This window comes from Leptonotus elevatus, chromosome 4 (assembly GCF_054856555.1).
Source record: "Leptonotus elevatus isolate MCC_2025b chromosome 4, RoL_Lele_1.0, whole genome shotgun sequence".
NCBI lineage: Eukaryota > Metazoa > Chordata > Actinopteri > Syngnathiformes > Syngnathidae > Leptonotus > Leptonotus elevatus.
In genome coordinates this window covers 22,480,377-22,497,767 of record NC_141242.1, presented here as the reverse complement: position 1 = coordinate 22,497,767, position 17,391 = coordinate 22,480,377, and the positions used below count along the sequence as shown (strand labels likewise).

Here is a 17,391-nt window from a genome sequence, read left to right as displayed (position 1 = left end):
ATATATATATATATATATTAATAATCCTTTAAAAGACAGCTGCGGTGGATGTGGGTAAGCATAGTTTTTAAACATTCCCACTTGTGGCTGACTTCATTTCTATTGACAGCTGATTGTTTCTGTCAAAGTCAACTTTATTTATATTGCACCTTATCATGTAAAGAAACAACTCAAAGTGCTTTACATATAAAAAACTAACAAAAAACTACCCACTCCCTCCACCACCCACCCAACCTTTAGACACACAAGCCAATAGCATCATACATATACATTAGAAAATTGTTATAGTGGTATTGGAGACATCTGGAAGGCTCTGTGACTAGCTCCAGAACAGAAGTTCTCCTCTACGTGCTAATAAATCGAACTTGTGCAACCCCGCACAGGATACTTTAATATCCTCTCGACCAAGTTTCTCTTCTGTCAACGGCATCACAATAGCTTAAGACCTTAGGACATCCCATAAGAAGTATAATTAATAGAAAATAAAAACAAAATGGTACAGAAACATGATATTCAAATTTCAATAAACTTTCAGGAAATTTGATTTCAAGCAATATTTCTAAGGAAAAATGGAGACAAAAGCTATTGATCAGTGGGCATTTTGGGGCATGTTAGATTATTTCTACATTTAGGTTGAACAAGCTAGTTGTGCAGCATGATAGCAGCATTGGTAAGACGAGCCACTAATATAGAGAACATTATATAATTCACGTTTAGCAATTTTATCAACGTCTCCGTATTAGACTTCATATAACAGGAATTAAACAGCATTTTTTTATTAATTGCATTGCATCCTCATCTAGTGGGCATAAGATGCACTGCAGGTACTATCAGGATAAACAAAACAAAAATATATCCATTATTTGGTGTTACTTGTGTCTTTTTGCATGTTATGTAAACAGTCACATTAAACATGTCTACGGCTGTATTTTTTCTTGACAGCACTCAAATGTTCCAACAATCACAAAGAGCTTTAAAGCCTTGTCATTACTGTGCCTGTCTTGTCTGTTCAATACATTGCGGTTTGTATTGGCTGATGAAGGGCTCTCGCTCAAAACTCAAAACTGCTTTTTGGCCAATAGTCTAAACTTGCTTCTCAAATTGAAATGAAAACACAAATGCCATTTAATGCTGTTTATTATTACGATACAAAATGTAACATTTGTTTGACCTACTGGCAGCAAACTACCAGGAGAAAAGACAATGCTTTATATGTACTAAATGAGTGAATACTGTACTTATTGTGTGTAATAATTGGTAGGAATGGGATGACTGGTGAAGGGAAAATGTGAACCAAACTGTCATTTAGCTGTAATTTGATCGCTGGTGCGTGTCTCCACTTTATATATTGTCTGGTAGCCATCATCCCAAGCATATAGCTGTTTGTCTCCAGGGTGGTAGTGGATGCTGCTGTGGCTTGTGTAGCGTTTTGGGAAGAACAGCACAGGACTCTCAGCACTTCCAGTCGATGGCACAGTAAAGAGAAAATGGTTATTTAGTTGGGAAGGATGTGTCACTTCATAAGGTGACTTGTGAGGTCACTCTGTGTAATTGTAGTACAAAAGGTTAGCATAAAGTGCATATTTTTGTGTGTATTGAATTTGTGAGTTGAAGGCCAACCTGTGGATGGTGTCGTGAATATCATAGAGACACTGTACAGTTGACCGTCCGCCATAGTGTGTGTTGTAGACCACATAAAGAGTACCACATATTATGAATGCTCCTTCAGCATCATGACTTTTACACTGTGTATCCCAGATGGACTCGAATGCCAGGTTTCCTAGAAGAAATTAAATGAAAATGTCATGGATGTTTATTTTTTACAAAAGTGCTACACAGTATGTGGGGAGCTTTTGTCCAAATTGCGATATTATTTTGGAGGAAAACATTCAGAACAATTTCATCCTGACAAAACATGTTCAATGAAATAATATGTATGCCTACAACTGAGTCACAGTTTTTTATTATTATTATTATTATTATTATTTTTACTATCATCAAAATTAGGAAAAATAGATTTTCAAGTGATGACACAAATAATGTAGAAGTAACAGTACCTATTTTCTTTAATCACATTTTCCAGTTTTACTTGGAGAAAGAACAAAATGAAGGAGAGAAAGAAAGCTCTTCAAAAAAAAAAAAGAGGTTACAATGGCTAGAGAATTTGTGAGTCATTTGTGGTTCTTGTTGACAGATAATGCCTCGACCTTGCATCGTAGACGTCATTTTTTTCTGGCAAGTTACATTCAATTCAACATACATGCATGTCTTGCTGCTATAATGTCAAGCTATTGCTGAGCTCATGCAGCATCCTGCCATCACACAGTGTGTTGCTAACCAAAAACATGTGGAGACTACCAAACCAAAATGCACCGCATGGTAGACAAACGATTTTAGTAAGTTAAGGGTGACCATGTTTTGAATTGCAAAAAAAGTTTACTCAAAGATGCCATACATTATAATATTTTTTTTTACATATGCTTGGTCTTGTATGGGTAGAAAATAAAGCAACAATGGATAAATAATGACAATTTTCTTAGCACAACCTTTTTGTCCCTCATTTTTTTTCCCCTTAATGGAGGGGAAGGGGGTTGAACCTACGTCAGTACACAGCACTACCATTAAGCTAAAAAAAAAAAAATTTTTTAATCTGGGCTGCCAACACATCTTAGCACCTTGTTTGAATGCTCAGTAAGTGAGGTACATAAAAAGCTGACCATATTAACAGCATGATGCACTCCGCCTCCCATTTGTCCCGCAATGAAAACGGTACAGGTTTGTGAATTAATAAAAACCCCGGATGCCCAGACAGATATGGATATGTCTAGGAAAAATAGGACGTTTGGTCACACTACAGCTAAATATCAGAAACACTAGTATTTTTTTTTGTCGTGAGAGGAAAAAAGCCATTTTAATTTGAAGAATTTGGAGACACTTTGAGAATGCATATGCAGTAGTACTCGACCTTTATCCAGTTTAGTTAGAACCAAGTTTCCTCCATATTCCGGGTCAGCATGAATGACCCAAAGACCTAGCTCATCCACAGCTATGTCCAAGTAGGTGTTGGCATTCAAACTGTACACTGGTAGGCGACCAGCACCTGGAAGAAGGGTGCTGTCCACTACTGTTCCGTTCGACAGGTCAACCTGAAGGAGAAATGGCAGAAATGAGAGCTATTTAAAGTAGAAGAATCCTGTATTTGCTGATAGAATATGCACCAATTCGATGATGCAGCATATTTATATGCATGTTTTATACCTGTCAAAAGTAATAGCAAAACTTGAAAATTCATAGATCATTGTTTTGTTTTTGTTTTTTTGGCATATATGTCCATAACTGCTGAATGGTTGACCAAAATCAATTAAAATAGGAGTATAGCAATCTCAACACAGAATGTTTCAAGCTATGTCACAAGACTTCTGATGAGGACAAAATGTCTTCTTTCTCATCTCGTTTGATCTTCACGTCCTATCACCTTAACCCCAAAAGCAGATATGCTATGTGGATTAGAGTTGTTGTTGTTTTTTTATCCCTTCCTGCCAGACCATCTCTGGTGGTAATTTGTGTCCTAAAGAACTAGATTATAATGTTTGATGAGGGAAAGTAAGATCTGAGGTCACTTAGAATCACATCTTTCAAGCTTGTTTTGGCAAATGTAATTTACTGGCCTCAAATATTATTAAATGGCAAAGAAACAAGGAAAAACAATCCTCCCGAATCACTAAGTTCAATTGTAGTGCACTCAGACTCCAGCCAAGAGCCGCACTGTTATGTAATCCGCTGCAACTTTAAAAGAAATCAGGACTTACAAATGACCTCTGTTGCCAAACGATCCACTCCATGTGCCGGACCACTGCATGAATTTGAGTGTTTTACAAATGCATAGGAAGAAAAACACATCAAAAAGTGTATTAGGCTGGATATACTTAACACACTTTTAGTATGTGGTTGGGTGTGTCTGCTTTGTGGTAGTAGAGGAATCCGTTGTAGACCATGTGGCCCGTTCCCTGCCATGAAAAAGGCAGCCTGACCACTTTAACCGGGGGTACAGCGATTCTCTCCGAGAAGCTTTGCAGAGATCCGTACTCCAGCAGTGTGTCGTTACGAACGCCACTCAGCAGGTAGACCTTTAAGTTTGATCAGACTTGATGTAAGACAACATTATTGTGGTCAAATGTTTCACACTTTTAATGACAGTGAATCGTTTGACATTGGTTCTGTGACGATCACGTCAGCCAATAGCAATTCAACGCTGAGGCAACAATAAGGACAACAAATGCATACCTTAGCTGATCCATTAAAAGGGTCCTTGAACCAGGAGCCTGCGTTATCTCCCATCTTTTTCACAATTTTAAGGGACTTAATTTCACTCAAAGCTACATTACAATCTGGAAATGACAAAGAACACCAAGAATATTTTTAATTGAGCTCTTCTGTTGATAGGTCTACATTGGGTTCTCCCTTGTATTTTTCTTTATCTACATGTCATCTTCCATCATACATTACCATACCGTTTTCCACATTGATTTTTGCTTTCCTCTTGAGCTGGTCCAATTCTGCTGCTTTTATCTGTTGTTCCAGAAGTGCCTCCTCCATCTCAATGTCACTCTGGGCGGGCATCTTGTTTTCGAGATATTCCAGCTCTCTCTCCACTCGCTCTACACGCGCAGAGATGCTATCCAGCTGGCTCCTCACCTCTGATCTAAAAGGGAAATCACCTCTCATTTCATGCACTTCGAGTTCAGCAAATCCTGATGTTTCTTGGTGCAACATACATATGGCAGCTGTTCAGTGGTAATCATACCTCAAAACGTTCAAGGTGGACAGATGACCTCTCATTTCTGAGGAGAGATCGTAGGTCTTCTGGGTTACGCTCACTGTGTTTTGCTCACATTGATTCAGACGCTCCTGACATCAATTACATAGAGGATCTTTTTAATACAGAACTGAAGTCAGGCAATGTAAGGTTTGATATCAAGACCTTGAAGCATATGACACCCATTTTCATGATAAATCCCACCAACATAACCCTCTTACAATTAGAAATGTGAAAGATGAACCAAGAAAGCAGATTATTGTTTGAATGTATTCACTCAACTTTCAGGAGCTTGTTCAGCAGGAAGTCTTTAAAAAATTTTTTTTATGGATTTTAACTCATTCACTGCCATTGACGGTTATAGACGTCAAAAATTCATTTGAACTATTTCTATTAGTTTAACATTTTTTTCCACTTTTGTTAACGGGTATGAAAACCTAGAATTTTTTATTGTACATTTAGAACAGATATAAAATTTGCGATTAATCGTGAATTAACTCAAGTCATGCAATTAATTACAATTTTAATTGCCCAACGCTCCTAATTTTTAATTGTAATTAACCACATGACTTCAATAGTTAACTCACGATTAATCTTAAATGTTATATCTGTTCTAAATGTACAATAAACATTTTTTTCTAGGTTTTCATATTCTTTTTAGCAAAAGTGGAAAAAAAAAAGCGAAACTAATAGAAATAGTTTAAATGAATTTTTGATGTCAATAGCCGTCAATGGCAGTGAATGAGTTAATGGAGAATGTTACCTAACTATTCACTAGCACTAAATAATCAGGTCAGATTTAAAACTTTTTATACCTCACTATTTAATAAAGATGGACTAACTTTAACAAGCCTTAAACCTAAGGCTTGGAAATGTATTTTCTTGCCCCCTGGTACACGTACACAAATGCATGGAGAAAAACAAACAAACAAACCAACCTTATTGACTGTGAATCATAAAGGAGGCCATCTTATATTCATTTTACACAGCACTAAGAAACACGGTTAATATGCTTACCCTAGGGGTATGTACATTTATGAGTACACTGTATGGTGAGGAGGTTTAATCCCTGGTAAATCCAAAATACCCGCACGTCTTTCAGTACAGCCTGCCAGCATTTTTTTTCTTTCAATCAGACGCCTACTGATTGTTATACACAATAGCTGGCGCTATTTACCACAAAATGTTGTAATCCACCTCAATAGGAGTCTGGAGAAGAAGAATCTAAGGTTACATGTTGTTGGCAATGTCATGTTGGTTTCCCTGTGCACGTCTATAACGTTTATGTTCAGATAGATTGTTTTGGACGGACATCAATAAGTTAAAGTTGTTTCGCACAAGCTAAAAATAAATGCATGAGCTGAATGACTAACGGTAACGTGAAACAGGAAAAATAAGTACAGAGCAGCCTTCCACATTAAAAGCATTGATTTCAAAATAAGATATTTAAACATCACACACAAAACAGCTTGAAGAATGCTTAACACTATTTATGCCCTAACTTTTTTTGGTCTAGAAGTGGGGGATATAATAACATTAATAACATTATGTGGCTGTAAATAAAGTAGTAGTGCAAGGAACAAATTTATGTATTTTTTATAGGGTGAAAATGGGGACAAAATATGACTTGTTCCTTAAATGAATTAAACTAAACAAGTGTATGCGTTAAAATTTCAATCATGTTAAACACTGATGTTATTTATTTCATAGACTTTGAATGTTTTTGTACATTGTTAATTAACAGCATATTATGTGCATAAATCTTGTGCGTGCTTAAATATATTTCAACATTTAGAGACTCTGATTAAAATTTATTATGAAACAAATTATTAGGCATAATCTTTGGTTACCCTGAAGTATCGTTGCCCCCCCCCCCCCCTTTTTAAGAAAAGGCAAAGGGGAATGTGTATATCTGTTTTTGCGGCTTGATTACATGTATGCTTTGTGTTGTGTTTTTGCCATTGTGTATTCCACTGTAAAAAAAACACACACATTTGCTCAAGAATAAAACTGGTAACTCAGAAGAAGTAGTTTAAAAAGTTGGTGACCCCTGCTCTAGATTGTCTGTAATAGGTGTTTGTCTATTTGTGCCCTGCGATTGGCTGGCGACCAGTTGAGGGTGTACCCTGCCTCTCACCCAAAGACAGCTGGGATAGGCTAAAGCATGCCTGCCAACCTTGGACAACATTATATATAAATAAAAAACACTCTTACCTCTATCTGAACCAGTCTCCTCTCCAGGTATTGAAGTATAAAGGCATCCTGGGGGGAACCCTGGCTCTTAACTGAACTCACGCTGAGAAAAACACATAGCAAAAGGACAAAAAAATCTCTTTTTGACATTATTTTCACTGGCACGTAAAATAAATCAGCACTGAATCTGTTGCAAAGTTTCAATAAGATTTTTTTTCCAATTATCCAGCAACTCTCCCGCAGAATACAATTCCATTCAAATCGTTTGCCTGAAAAGACACGTCCCCCCCAAAAACAGTAATCCTCAGGGTTTGAATGCGTAACAATAATAGTCCTGCTGTGCTGAAAGATTTCTTGCGAAATTGATGTTCTTCCCACTCCTTTTTGTCTTGCTGGGTTTAAAAAAGACTCTGCTCTGATGTGTAGCTCCAGCACATTCTGTGTTATTTCTCATTTAGCTGTTGCTTAGAGGCCAGTGGTTCTTGGATCCAGATGCTCTTATGGGATTCCAGCCCCTCAGCCTCTCTCTCTTCGCCAATCTGACCATCTGTGACTCCCTCTTTTATGCTCACCCTTACTTGGAGTGTGTGCTTTTGCGGTATGAGCAAGACAAATAAGAAAAGGGGTGGTGCACCTTAAAACAACTAAAGTAGGAAATAGCCAATATGGTGAGTAGTCAGTGTTTGATATGAATTTTGTAGTATTGACACGTCCTCAACTCTCACACAAAGCAGATGTACAACAACTGAAGACAGTCATCATTAAAGAGGGTGCTCGCTGTTTTGTAACAGCTAACAGAATTTGAATGTCGCCTTACTTCACACCCGGCCATCGTGTCTTTAACCCAAAGCCACGGTTGCTACATTGCTAGCATGACTTATTCACATTGGAAAATGTTACCAGTTTGATGCTCTATTTCTCTCTCTCTCGTTTGTACGCTGGAAACCGAGGCTGCTGGCTGCACCAGCAAATGACAACATCCCTCGGTCACGCTGTACTGTACAGTCTCTGATTGGCAAGCTTTCCTCGAGACAGATTTCAATATACTACATATTTTCTATCAAGCCATACATAATAGTAGTATATAACTACTAAACTTTCTGATGATCCTTGCCACTACCCTAGCTTATAATGCGCTGAACTTCAGTTTCATAATTGGGTGAGGTAAATAATAGAATATGTCTTTTGTGATTTTAAAAATATTGCTGATTGGATGTTTTGTACCAGCGGACTGTGTGTGTGTGTGTGTGTCCAGCCCACAATCAACTGGCCGTGTTAAAATAAACTACTAAAGTTAAAATAACTACTAACTATTTTTTAATCACTGAACAATACAAAAACAACAATAATTGGTCAAGAAATAGTATTGGGGAAAAGGTATTTATTTAAAAAAACACTTTAATATAAAATTAAATCAGATTATTTGATTATTAATATTAATTAACAGAATAATCATTTCTCAAAATATTCGATAGTGATAGCCCTAATTATTTGTACATAATGTAATTGTAGCATTTGGTAGGTAAACTCATTAATGCATGGTCTTAGATTTAGTAATTTATTGGAGATTAACATTGTTTAAGCATTTTTACAAATGAAGCTATGATTTTGGTGTTATGGCCTTTTTATGATTCTTTCTGATTCAATGCCTAATTTGATGGATTTACATCCAAACTGTCATTCTTAATAACTCATGCTTTACTAGTGTTTGGTTTGCATCTGAAGAGCCTTGGTCTGCTTTAAGGCTCTTTTGGTATGACATACATCAGCTTTCAACAAGATGCCAGATATGATAAATACAGAAAAAAAAGTGCAGTAAGATAACAGACTAGCAAAATACCAAACCACTGGAGTTATTGCACATTTTTTCCACAAGAGAGCAGCACACCTTATGAAATACTAAGACCACCCACATACTCACCATATTGTGAATTGTCAATGCAGGCTACTGGTAAAGCCGGAGTTGAGGTGAAAATAAGGTAATAGGCTAAATCTATTCATTCCAGGCTTAAATCATCACATCATTCCACTTTATTATTTTTACTGGTTATGTCTTAAGTAACATTTTAACATTCCTAACTATGCAAAAATAACTACTATACTACACACTACTATATTTACTCACTTTTTTTTGTCCTGCCTGCCTTGATACTTTAGAATAAACTAATAATGATTTTGTTACAGTACATTACAATATAACCCTAAAAATGCGTAAAACACTCTTTTGGTGAGATGAGTACCAACCGATAACCACAAATCACATGTGCACATGCTAGCCAACTCCTTCATACACACGTTCAGATGTACCCTCATGAAAAATTAATTGCAATTTGTGGAGGAGACCTTTAAAATATCCATGAAGTCTCAGCAAGACATCTGACTCTGTCTGTGCGTCCGAGCTTTATCATCCTGTATAATGTACGTTGATGAATCAATAATGTTGACAATGCCGGTTGGTTGTTAAAATCCAACTCCGTTGCCATACTTATGGTAAGTAAAAGCAGCCAATTTTTGGCTACAAAAAAAAAAAGAAAACACAAACTACTTTGTTTCTGAAATTTGTATGTGGACTCATATTAAAATCAACAGGTAATGATTTTAGTTTGCAGACTGGAAAGAATAAGAGCAGGGTGTCGAGACAGTGGCTATTACAATGGAATAAAAGAGGCATTCATTGAAAAACAAGCTCTGTTGTTTGAAGATCACACGCCATGGCTTGCAGTAATATGCTGACTGGTTTTATTCTTGTATCATCCATCCATTCATATACAGTATTGCTTGTCCTCATTCAGGTCAAGAGTGAATTGGATCTCAACTCAGTTTGGGTGAGAGATGTTCAATATATACTTCTAATATTTAATACATATAACTATTAATAAAAGTATAGATGCTTTATTAGTAGCACTTAATGTAAAGTAACGTTTGATGAGAAAAAACTGAGATGATGACTGTTTTGCCGCGCTTGTCACTAGTGATCAAAAGTTAGAGGAAGTTTTACTGACTATGGAATGATATTTGCACAGGAATTTATGTAAATGAAATATGTTAATGATTAATGCAGTACTGAATTCTGAATTTCAGCTTTGTTAAATTTATGAGCCCGCATGACTAAAATGGTGCATTTCTTGAAACTGAGATGACATTTTCAAAATACCATGGACAAATCCCGAAACGACCTTTCAATTGGTGCCAACTGAATGGCATTTCTCATTGCTTTCATCAAATTGCCAATGTCTTTGAAAATGTCTCAATTGCCTCAGTGGATCTGTGCTAATGGTTGTGTACATTGAGCCTACAGTTAGCACAATGTGCACACATTTAGCACATTTTCCAAATGAATAGATCTTGCTGATGGAACTGGATGAGTTGTTTTTCAGTCTAATGGCTATCCTCTCTGAAACATGTCAGTGTGTAAGTCATAATATGCAAAATCCTCTGTTCAATTGTCAAAATTAATCAAGCATATAATATACAAATCCCATATATGAATTTCATTAAATATTTGATAAATTCATGACAGTAATTAATAGTCAGGTGAAAGTAGAACTTGACTAACAAAGGAGTTTCCTACATCTCGGTAGACCAAGGGCCTGGTTTGCAACCCATCTCAGGATGCTCACAGAGCTACTACCATCATACTCTCCTTTCTTCAATCCAATTCAGAGGGTTTTTTTTCCGCTTGGAGGTGAGAGTGTATGAACATTGCGCTCAAGACCAGTTGACCATACTTCAAGCGATGGATGCTGCATGCGAAGACGTCACAGGGCATCAGTGTAGAGGATGAGACATTCACGCATTTTTTTTCTCCCTCGCTGCATTGCAAGGGAACATATCCGCTGTTACAGTAGTTGGTTCATCATTTACGCTGTGTGCGAGATATGATTTTAGTTATTAGTTTTTAGTTTTTTATAAATATACAGAATTTGGCTTTCACTTTCTTTTGTTGCACTCTAATGTGTAAGTAACTTTGTGTGAATAAAAACTGTTGCAATTTCCTTGTGTCATGTTTTGGGTTCTGCTTTCCTTGTGTGTCTCCCTTGGTCTTGTTTAAGTGTGATCCTGCCCTTCCTCGTGTGATCCAATCAGTGCCCTCAGCCACTTGTGTCTTGCCCCAGGTGTGTCTTGTTGTGTCGTTAGTCTGTGTATTTAGTCTGCTGTCTCCCCTCTGTCTGTGTCGGTTCATTGTTGTTTTCCCCCCCTGTGATGCTGCCGGTTTTTGCCTTGGATTTTCCCCCCATGTCATGCTGCCCGTTTTGCCTTGTTGTTTTCTCCATGTTATGTTTTTCCTTGCAATTTAGATCTCGCCTTTTGTTTTGTAGAAATTAAAATCCCTTTTTTGATTGAACCTCTGCCTCCTTGCCCTGTCTTCCCGCATTTGGGTCCTCAAGCTCCCCCTTCTTGACACCTTGACTGTGCGTATGTCAAACCGCAAACTTTGAATACTGCTCTTGTAAAATCCCCCCCTCCCCCCCTCAGTTTTATATATAATTGTATTTTGTTAGCTGTTGTGAGAAAACAGCTAATGATTTTGACTTGTAGTGCTCACAGAATGCCAAAGGGACGATGCATTTTGGGGGCACTGACTACTTGTATGACATAGAAATTTGATTTTGACACATAGGTGAGCTGTTTTGGGAGAGATATGAGCTTTTGCTTTTCCATGGTGTTGTGCAAAATCATCCAAGTTACTTTTGGCAAAAGCACTAAGTGAATGCAGATGAGCCAAAGCAATTGAGAAGGATCTTTGCAGTTGTGACTGTACCGACTCTTTGTTTGGGAAAGGAACTTGGAGTGAAGCATGTGTGAACAGTTTTAGGATACATATGTGCTTTTGCCAAGTCTGTTTAGCCAAATGAGCTTGCAGTTTTGAAAATGTCATCTCAGTTTCAAGAAATGTGCCAAACCTATGGAGAAAAACTGTAATAAATTAGTTAATCACTGTCCATTTATAACTAGATTTACTATACCCTTTGACAGCCTCAATCCCAACAGTGTTTCATAAGCACCCTGACCTTTTCTGTCAGTGTTTAGTTCTAATTCTTGATGTTATTTTCCTTACTCAAGTTCTCTCTCTGTGGATAGTCAGACCTCTTTCAACCCCATCTTTAAAAATGTAATTACTGCGAGGCTCCCTGGTGCAACAAAGCTGAGGTGAATGCCAAGTCAACCACGGGTATATAAATTAATTAGTGCTAATGAAACTACGATGTGTTGTTGTTACCTTACTGAGACATTTGCCTTGTCATCCACAGCTTTAATATTTCAAAGCAAAGCCCTCATTTGTTAGTCTTGATATGACCCAAATATGGCAATACTTGAAATACCAGAAACTCGAGAAGCCCACAATAAGGGCTTTATTTTCTAATTCTGCGTGCAGTTAGACTAGACCAAGTTTTGGTATTTTCGCTGACAAGCAGGCACAGCATGCCATATTTAAAGAAAAGTGTATATTTCACCGTTGTTGGTGTGAAACCAACCACCTTGATTCACCGCCAATCAAAGCGGTTCCTCTCATGGAAGAATAAACTGATTCACTTGTGTCGTGTGGCAGGTAGCGGCGCACAAAATAAGTTTTTAAAGAGCTGCACGCAAGACCGCCTTCCTTCACAATTGCACCTGTGCGACGCCCCATGTAGTGACACAATTATGATCATCTAATCACGTTTAACGCGGGTCTACGAAAATACCAAAACATAGTTAAGCCTGCATAGATTTACATCGCCAGACTTTGACATGGCACGAAAAATAGAGCCCTGTGTGTTTAGACAGAGCAGTTGCAAAATATTTTGGTTGAAAATTCATTTCATCATAGGGCGGCTGCAACGAGTCCTCCAGCAATAACGACCATTTTTGGTCGTTTTACCATGCACCAAAATACGACCAAGTGTTACATATTGTAGTTTAGCAACCTCTATCGGCCGTGTTAAATAGTGAAAAAATATAAAACGGAGACACGAACCTGGATCCTCTGGTAGAGAGACTAACCTCTAACTTACTGAGCTAACAGTCCAGTAATGACCTTAAGTTCATTTTTAGTGTTGACATGTATGTCAATTTGCCGTCGGACTAATGGTTGGGGTTAGGATGAGGCTTTCAGTAAGGTTGTACAGTACGTTACATCTTTACATGGGACACTAATGGTTGAAATGAGGAAAAGGCACAGTGAGGTTGTACACTGTTACAAAACATGTAGTCAACACTAAAACAATCACTGGACAAATAGGTAAGTCAGATAAACACCTGTCTTCTGAACAGACGGACCGGGTTTGAGTATCACTTTAGTATTTTTTTTGCTATTTAACATGGCCGATAGAGGTTTCTAAACTAAAATACAGAATACTTGGTCGTAATTTGGCACCTTTTCAAAACGACCTATGTGGTCATATTTATTGAAGGACTGTTTCGGCCGCTGACTATGAAAGGAACTTGTCTTTCAAGGTCATGTCGATTCATACAAGATAGAACCTTGTCCACTAAATGTATCATATTCAATAATATTGCCATATTAAGAAAGCTCCACCAGCAGCCATTGCCCCAAACCAAGGAGAGGATGAAATAGGCTGAAAGGTTTTGCGAATATTCATTTGTCAAGAATAAAAGACTTGAAGTGTTTAACACGCTTCTCCGTCTGAAAAATGAGCCACTGCATATGAACCATCGACTGCCTTCTAACTCACGAATCAGTGGCTGTGGCAGCAAAAAATCTTGTCACATGTCCATGAAAAAATGACCCTCTTCAGGTGTGACAACCAACAAGATACATCAGCAATTTTGGACAAATTTGAACACAATATACGCAACCCTACAATGTCTAAATTGTACGTGTAGTCATACATTTTGCTACTGCATCCCAGAGTTTCAGAACCAAAGATCATGACACTTGTATCATTTATCCCTTCAACTCATTTGATCAGCGGATGCTGCTCTTACACAAGCCATGAAGAACAGAGCAGCCGGTGTGGAGGTGAACAGATCTGTTGTGTAGCTCGGAGGCAGCTGGGCCTGGCTCTCAGCCTGGATCCATCCCCTCGAATAATGAATTTGAATCACCCACAACTGAAATACAGCAGAGCATCTGTGGAGTGAATTGCAGGTGCACCTTGCGTTATTGCTACTGAGCCACTTTATTGAATGTTATGCCTCACTTCTAAGAATATGCCACAGAGATTGTAGGCAAAAACAACAACAAACATGCAATTTTGCCTTAATTGCACTGTTTATGAGAAGGGCTGGCATCAATGTGATGTGTGCATGATTCGAGGTATTATAAGGCAGGCTGGCTGTACTCAAATCGCAACGATGCACAAATGCAAAAAGAAATGTATAAACATTACCTTTTGTTGAAATGATACAAATCTAACGAATTGTGTTTGAAACAGATGTGATGTATAGTCTTGGGGGAACAAACAATTGTCATGCTTCGTACCACGAAAGGTGTATCATGCAACTAAGAAAGTAAAGAAAACACGAATTTCTAAAAGCACTGCTTTTGTCAATATTTTGCAATAGCTATTGAGCTTAAGTGATTTGGGTTATTGTCAAGAAATGGAAAATGGCTCAATATCAGCTCTCAAATTAAATTCAAATGACATATTTACAGTTGTCCAAATAAATGTATCTTAGTTTAACTTTTCCAGGTATTTACTGCGAAATGAACAAGAAACTCAAGAAACAGAGGTGGTCTCAATTTTTATTTTTTTACATGAATGGTAAATGATAAATGTATTGAGCTTATATACCACTTTCTACACCGTGTGGTGCTCAAAGCGCTTTACAACTGCTCCATAATAATATGGTCGGGAGCAAAGTAGTACCTTTGAGACGACTTTTGACCATATTTTGAGTCTGTGGCAATTGTTGTTCATTCACCAAGCAGAGCTATTATGAAGTCTGAGGTCACTTTGTGGGCGAAAGGGCCCACCACCCAATTTCTTCTCTAGTTTATCCTAATTCAGAGTCACCAACATGTTGCGGTGGCTTGCATGTTCGAACGATTCTAGGCTTATTGGAGAGTGTGCTGAATGTTGTCCGGCCAGGTCCTACAACCACCTTAAAGAGGTCATGTGGAACGTTCACCAACACTGTCACACACAGATGCACGATTCGGGGTGCAAGGCGGTCTCCCATTGTCCATTTCACATGCGTGACCGACTACTTCATCCGCAAGGAGAGATATTGCGCAAACACCCTCTATATGCACCTATTTACCACAATACCAAAAGAAAGAAAACTCCACTCTTGCACACAGTTAGCGCTAGATTTTCTCTGCGCACTAAAATAGGGCACTTAGTCTTTTGGATGAAAATGTTTATCACTCTTAGTCAAATTTAATCAGTGATCAGTCAAGTAAGCTGAAAACAATTCAAAATATCGAGACAATATATTCACAAATGCAGCCAACTTTTCAGTGTATGCAGGTAAACATGTGTTTATATATCAGTTTAGAGGTCATTGCCAGCTCTCGCTACCTCAGTATAGCGACAACATCATCAAGGACAACTCTCACCATAGAAATCGCTTGTTTGATCCGCTGCCCTTTGGCTGACACTGCAGAGCGCACAAAAGCCACACAAACTCGAGAACGGCTTCTTCCCCAGAGCTATCAACACATTCAACAGCCGTAAACAAATATCCGCTGCAGAATTCACCACAATACATAACTCTGGACTCTTCCCTACATTACTCAAAGTGCAATAACCTCCAACTCATATTCCTGTATTATAACAACAGTATATCAAACAGCATCTATTTGCAAGCTATGCAACCTTTAAACATGTTACAAGTGCAATACCCAAAGCGTACAACTATACAAGTGGAATATTTCCATCACGTTTATACCGTAAGTGCCATATATCAATTGTCTCTGTTCTGTACTATCGCACCTCTTTGAATTTCATTATCCTAGATTTGCAATGCATAACATAGTAAGCTATGCATTGAAAAACAAATAGAGATGACTTTAAATGTAGCTGAAACTTACATTTGCATTTTGTATTTAATTTGATAAATCTTGCCCTTGATAATTGTAGTTAAAATACATATTAGCTCATGTTTTTAAACCCCTACAAGGATGTTAAAGTGCAGTTCATTATTATGAGCTCTTAAAACTTTTCAGAGAGTGAGACGGGTGGTCAAATAAACCTGTTTAGCGCTCTTTTTTTAAAATCTATTTATGTTCTCATAAATGTTCTAATAAACTCTGATTGTGCTCTAGTAATGGGATTCAGTTGTTATTTTTATTTTTGATTAAAAAACGATATGGTTGCTGTGTGTAATTGTAAGTTACGTTCACACTGCAGGTCTTAATGCTCAATTCCGATTTTTTGGGTGAAATCTGATTTTTTTGAGTAAGCGTTTACATTACCTATTAACTGGGACCTCAGTCTGTCTGCTGTGTGGACGTAATGCGTCTCCAAAGTGACCCGCATGCGCAAAAGAAGATAGAAAGTCACTCACAACGCTGTGTTTGCGGAAGTAAATACGTATGGTCCAGCGTGTCAGGGCAACGGACTTTTATAAGTCCGTCGTCGGGTCTCATATTTTTACCATTTCATATCTACAGAGGACTGAGAGGAATGATGTAGGAGGAAGTCGAAAAAATATTTTGTGAAAATTAGGCGAGCCTGTTCGAGCGCCTCATCTCACGGTGACCTCTTCTTTTTTTCTCCCTAACGATGACGTCACGTCATTGTCGCGCGGAATAAATGAGCAGTCTGCGTGGCTAAATCGCCAACATCACCACAAATGTCATCTTTATACTTCATGTTTCAAGTAGGATTCAATTAAAGTCAGTTATAAAGTCACAACTGTGAAACAACTTTGACGATTCACGTACGTTTCCCGAGCCGTGCGGACCTCGCGGATGCGTCAAGCATAAAAATCCGATCTGGGTAAATGTAGCCTATGTTCACACTGCAGGAAAATGCGACCCAGATCGGATTTTTTTGCCCAAATGCGACTTTTTTATGTCAGTCTGAACGGCTCATTTCAGATTTTTTCATATCCGACCTGCATGGGTCACTTTCATATGTGGTCCTAGATTGAATACGTATCCGAATTTTTGTAATGCGGCCGCACAGGTTGTTTCGAGTAACTTTATATTTGACTTTAATTTAATCCCACGTGAAACATGAAGTCTAAAGATGACATTCGTGGTGGTGATATTGGTAATTTAGCCATGCAGATGACTCATTTATGACGTGACGTCATCGTTAGGGAGAAAAAAAAAGGAAAGGTCTGCGTGAGATGAAGCGCTCGAACAGCCAGGCTTGCCTAATTTTCACAAAATATTATTTCTACCTCCTCCCGCATCACTCCTCTGTAGATATGAGATGGTAAAAATATGAGCCTGCTGACGGATTTATAAAAGTCCGTGGCCCTGA

The 17,391-nt window shown here is 38.0% G+C and overlaps 1 protein-coding gene across 3 annotated transcripts; it reads right to left on the bottom strand.

Annotated features, from left to right (window-relative positions):
• Nucleotides 1-1,119: 1,119 nt before the first annotated feature.
• olfml1 (olfactomedin-like 1) lies at nucleotides 1,120-7,576 on the bottom strand. Of its 3 annotated transcripts, none has more exons than XM_086074894.1 (8): nucleotides 7,031-7,576; nucleotides 4,805-4,908; nucleotides 4,512-4,702; nucleotides 4,285-4,388; nucleotides 3,936-4,127; nucleotides 2,966-3,146; nucleotides 1,621-1,780; nucleotides 1,120-1,458 (listed from the first exon to the last, which is right to left on the bottom strand). In XM_086074894.1, the coding sequence occupies exons 1-8, from the start codon at nucleotides 7,157-7,159 to the stop codon at nucleotides 1,302-1,304; spliced, it is 1,218 nt and encodes a 405-aa protein (XP_085931020.1). In that variant the 5' UTR covers nucleotides 7,160-7,576; the 3' UTR covers nucleotides 1,120-1,301. The 3 variants fall into 3 exon arrangements, with proteins under 3 accessions (XP_085931020.1, XP_085931022.1, XP_085931021.1); XM_086074896.1 differs by lacking the exon at nucleotides 7,031-7,576 and adding an exon at nucleotides 5,994-6,234; XM_086074895.1 differs by lacking the exon at nucleotides 7,031-7,576 and adding an exon at nucleotides 5,834-5,981.
• Nucleotides 7,577-17,391: the final 9,815 nt, after the last annotated feature.

Coding starts and splice junctions, on each gene's coding strand:
- olfml1 (XM_086074894.1), bottom strand. CDS start 7,159: ATGTCAAAAAGAGATTTTTTTGTCCTTTTGCTATGTGTTTTTCTCAGC. Junction 4,909..7,030: donor GGAGACTGGTTCAGATAGAG/GTAAGAGTGTTT, acceptor AATTGATGTCAG/GAGCGTCTGAATCAATGTGA. Junction 4,389..4,511: donor AAAAATCAATGTGGAAAACG/GTATGGTAATGT, acceptor TGTCATTTCCAG/ATTGTAATGTAGCTTTGAGT.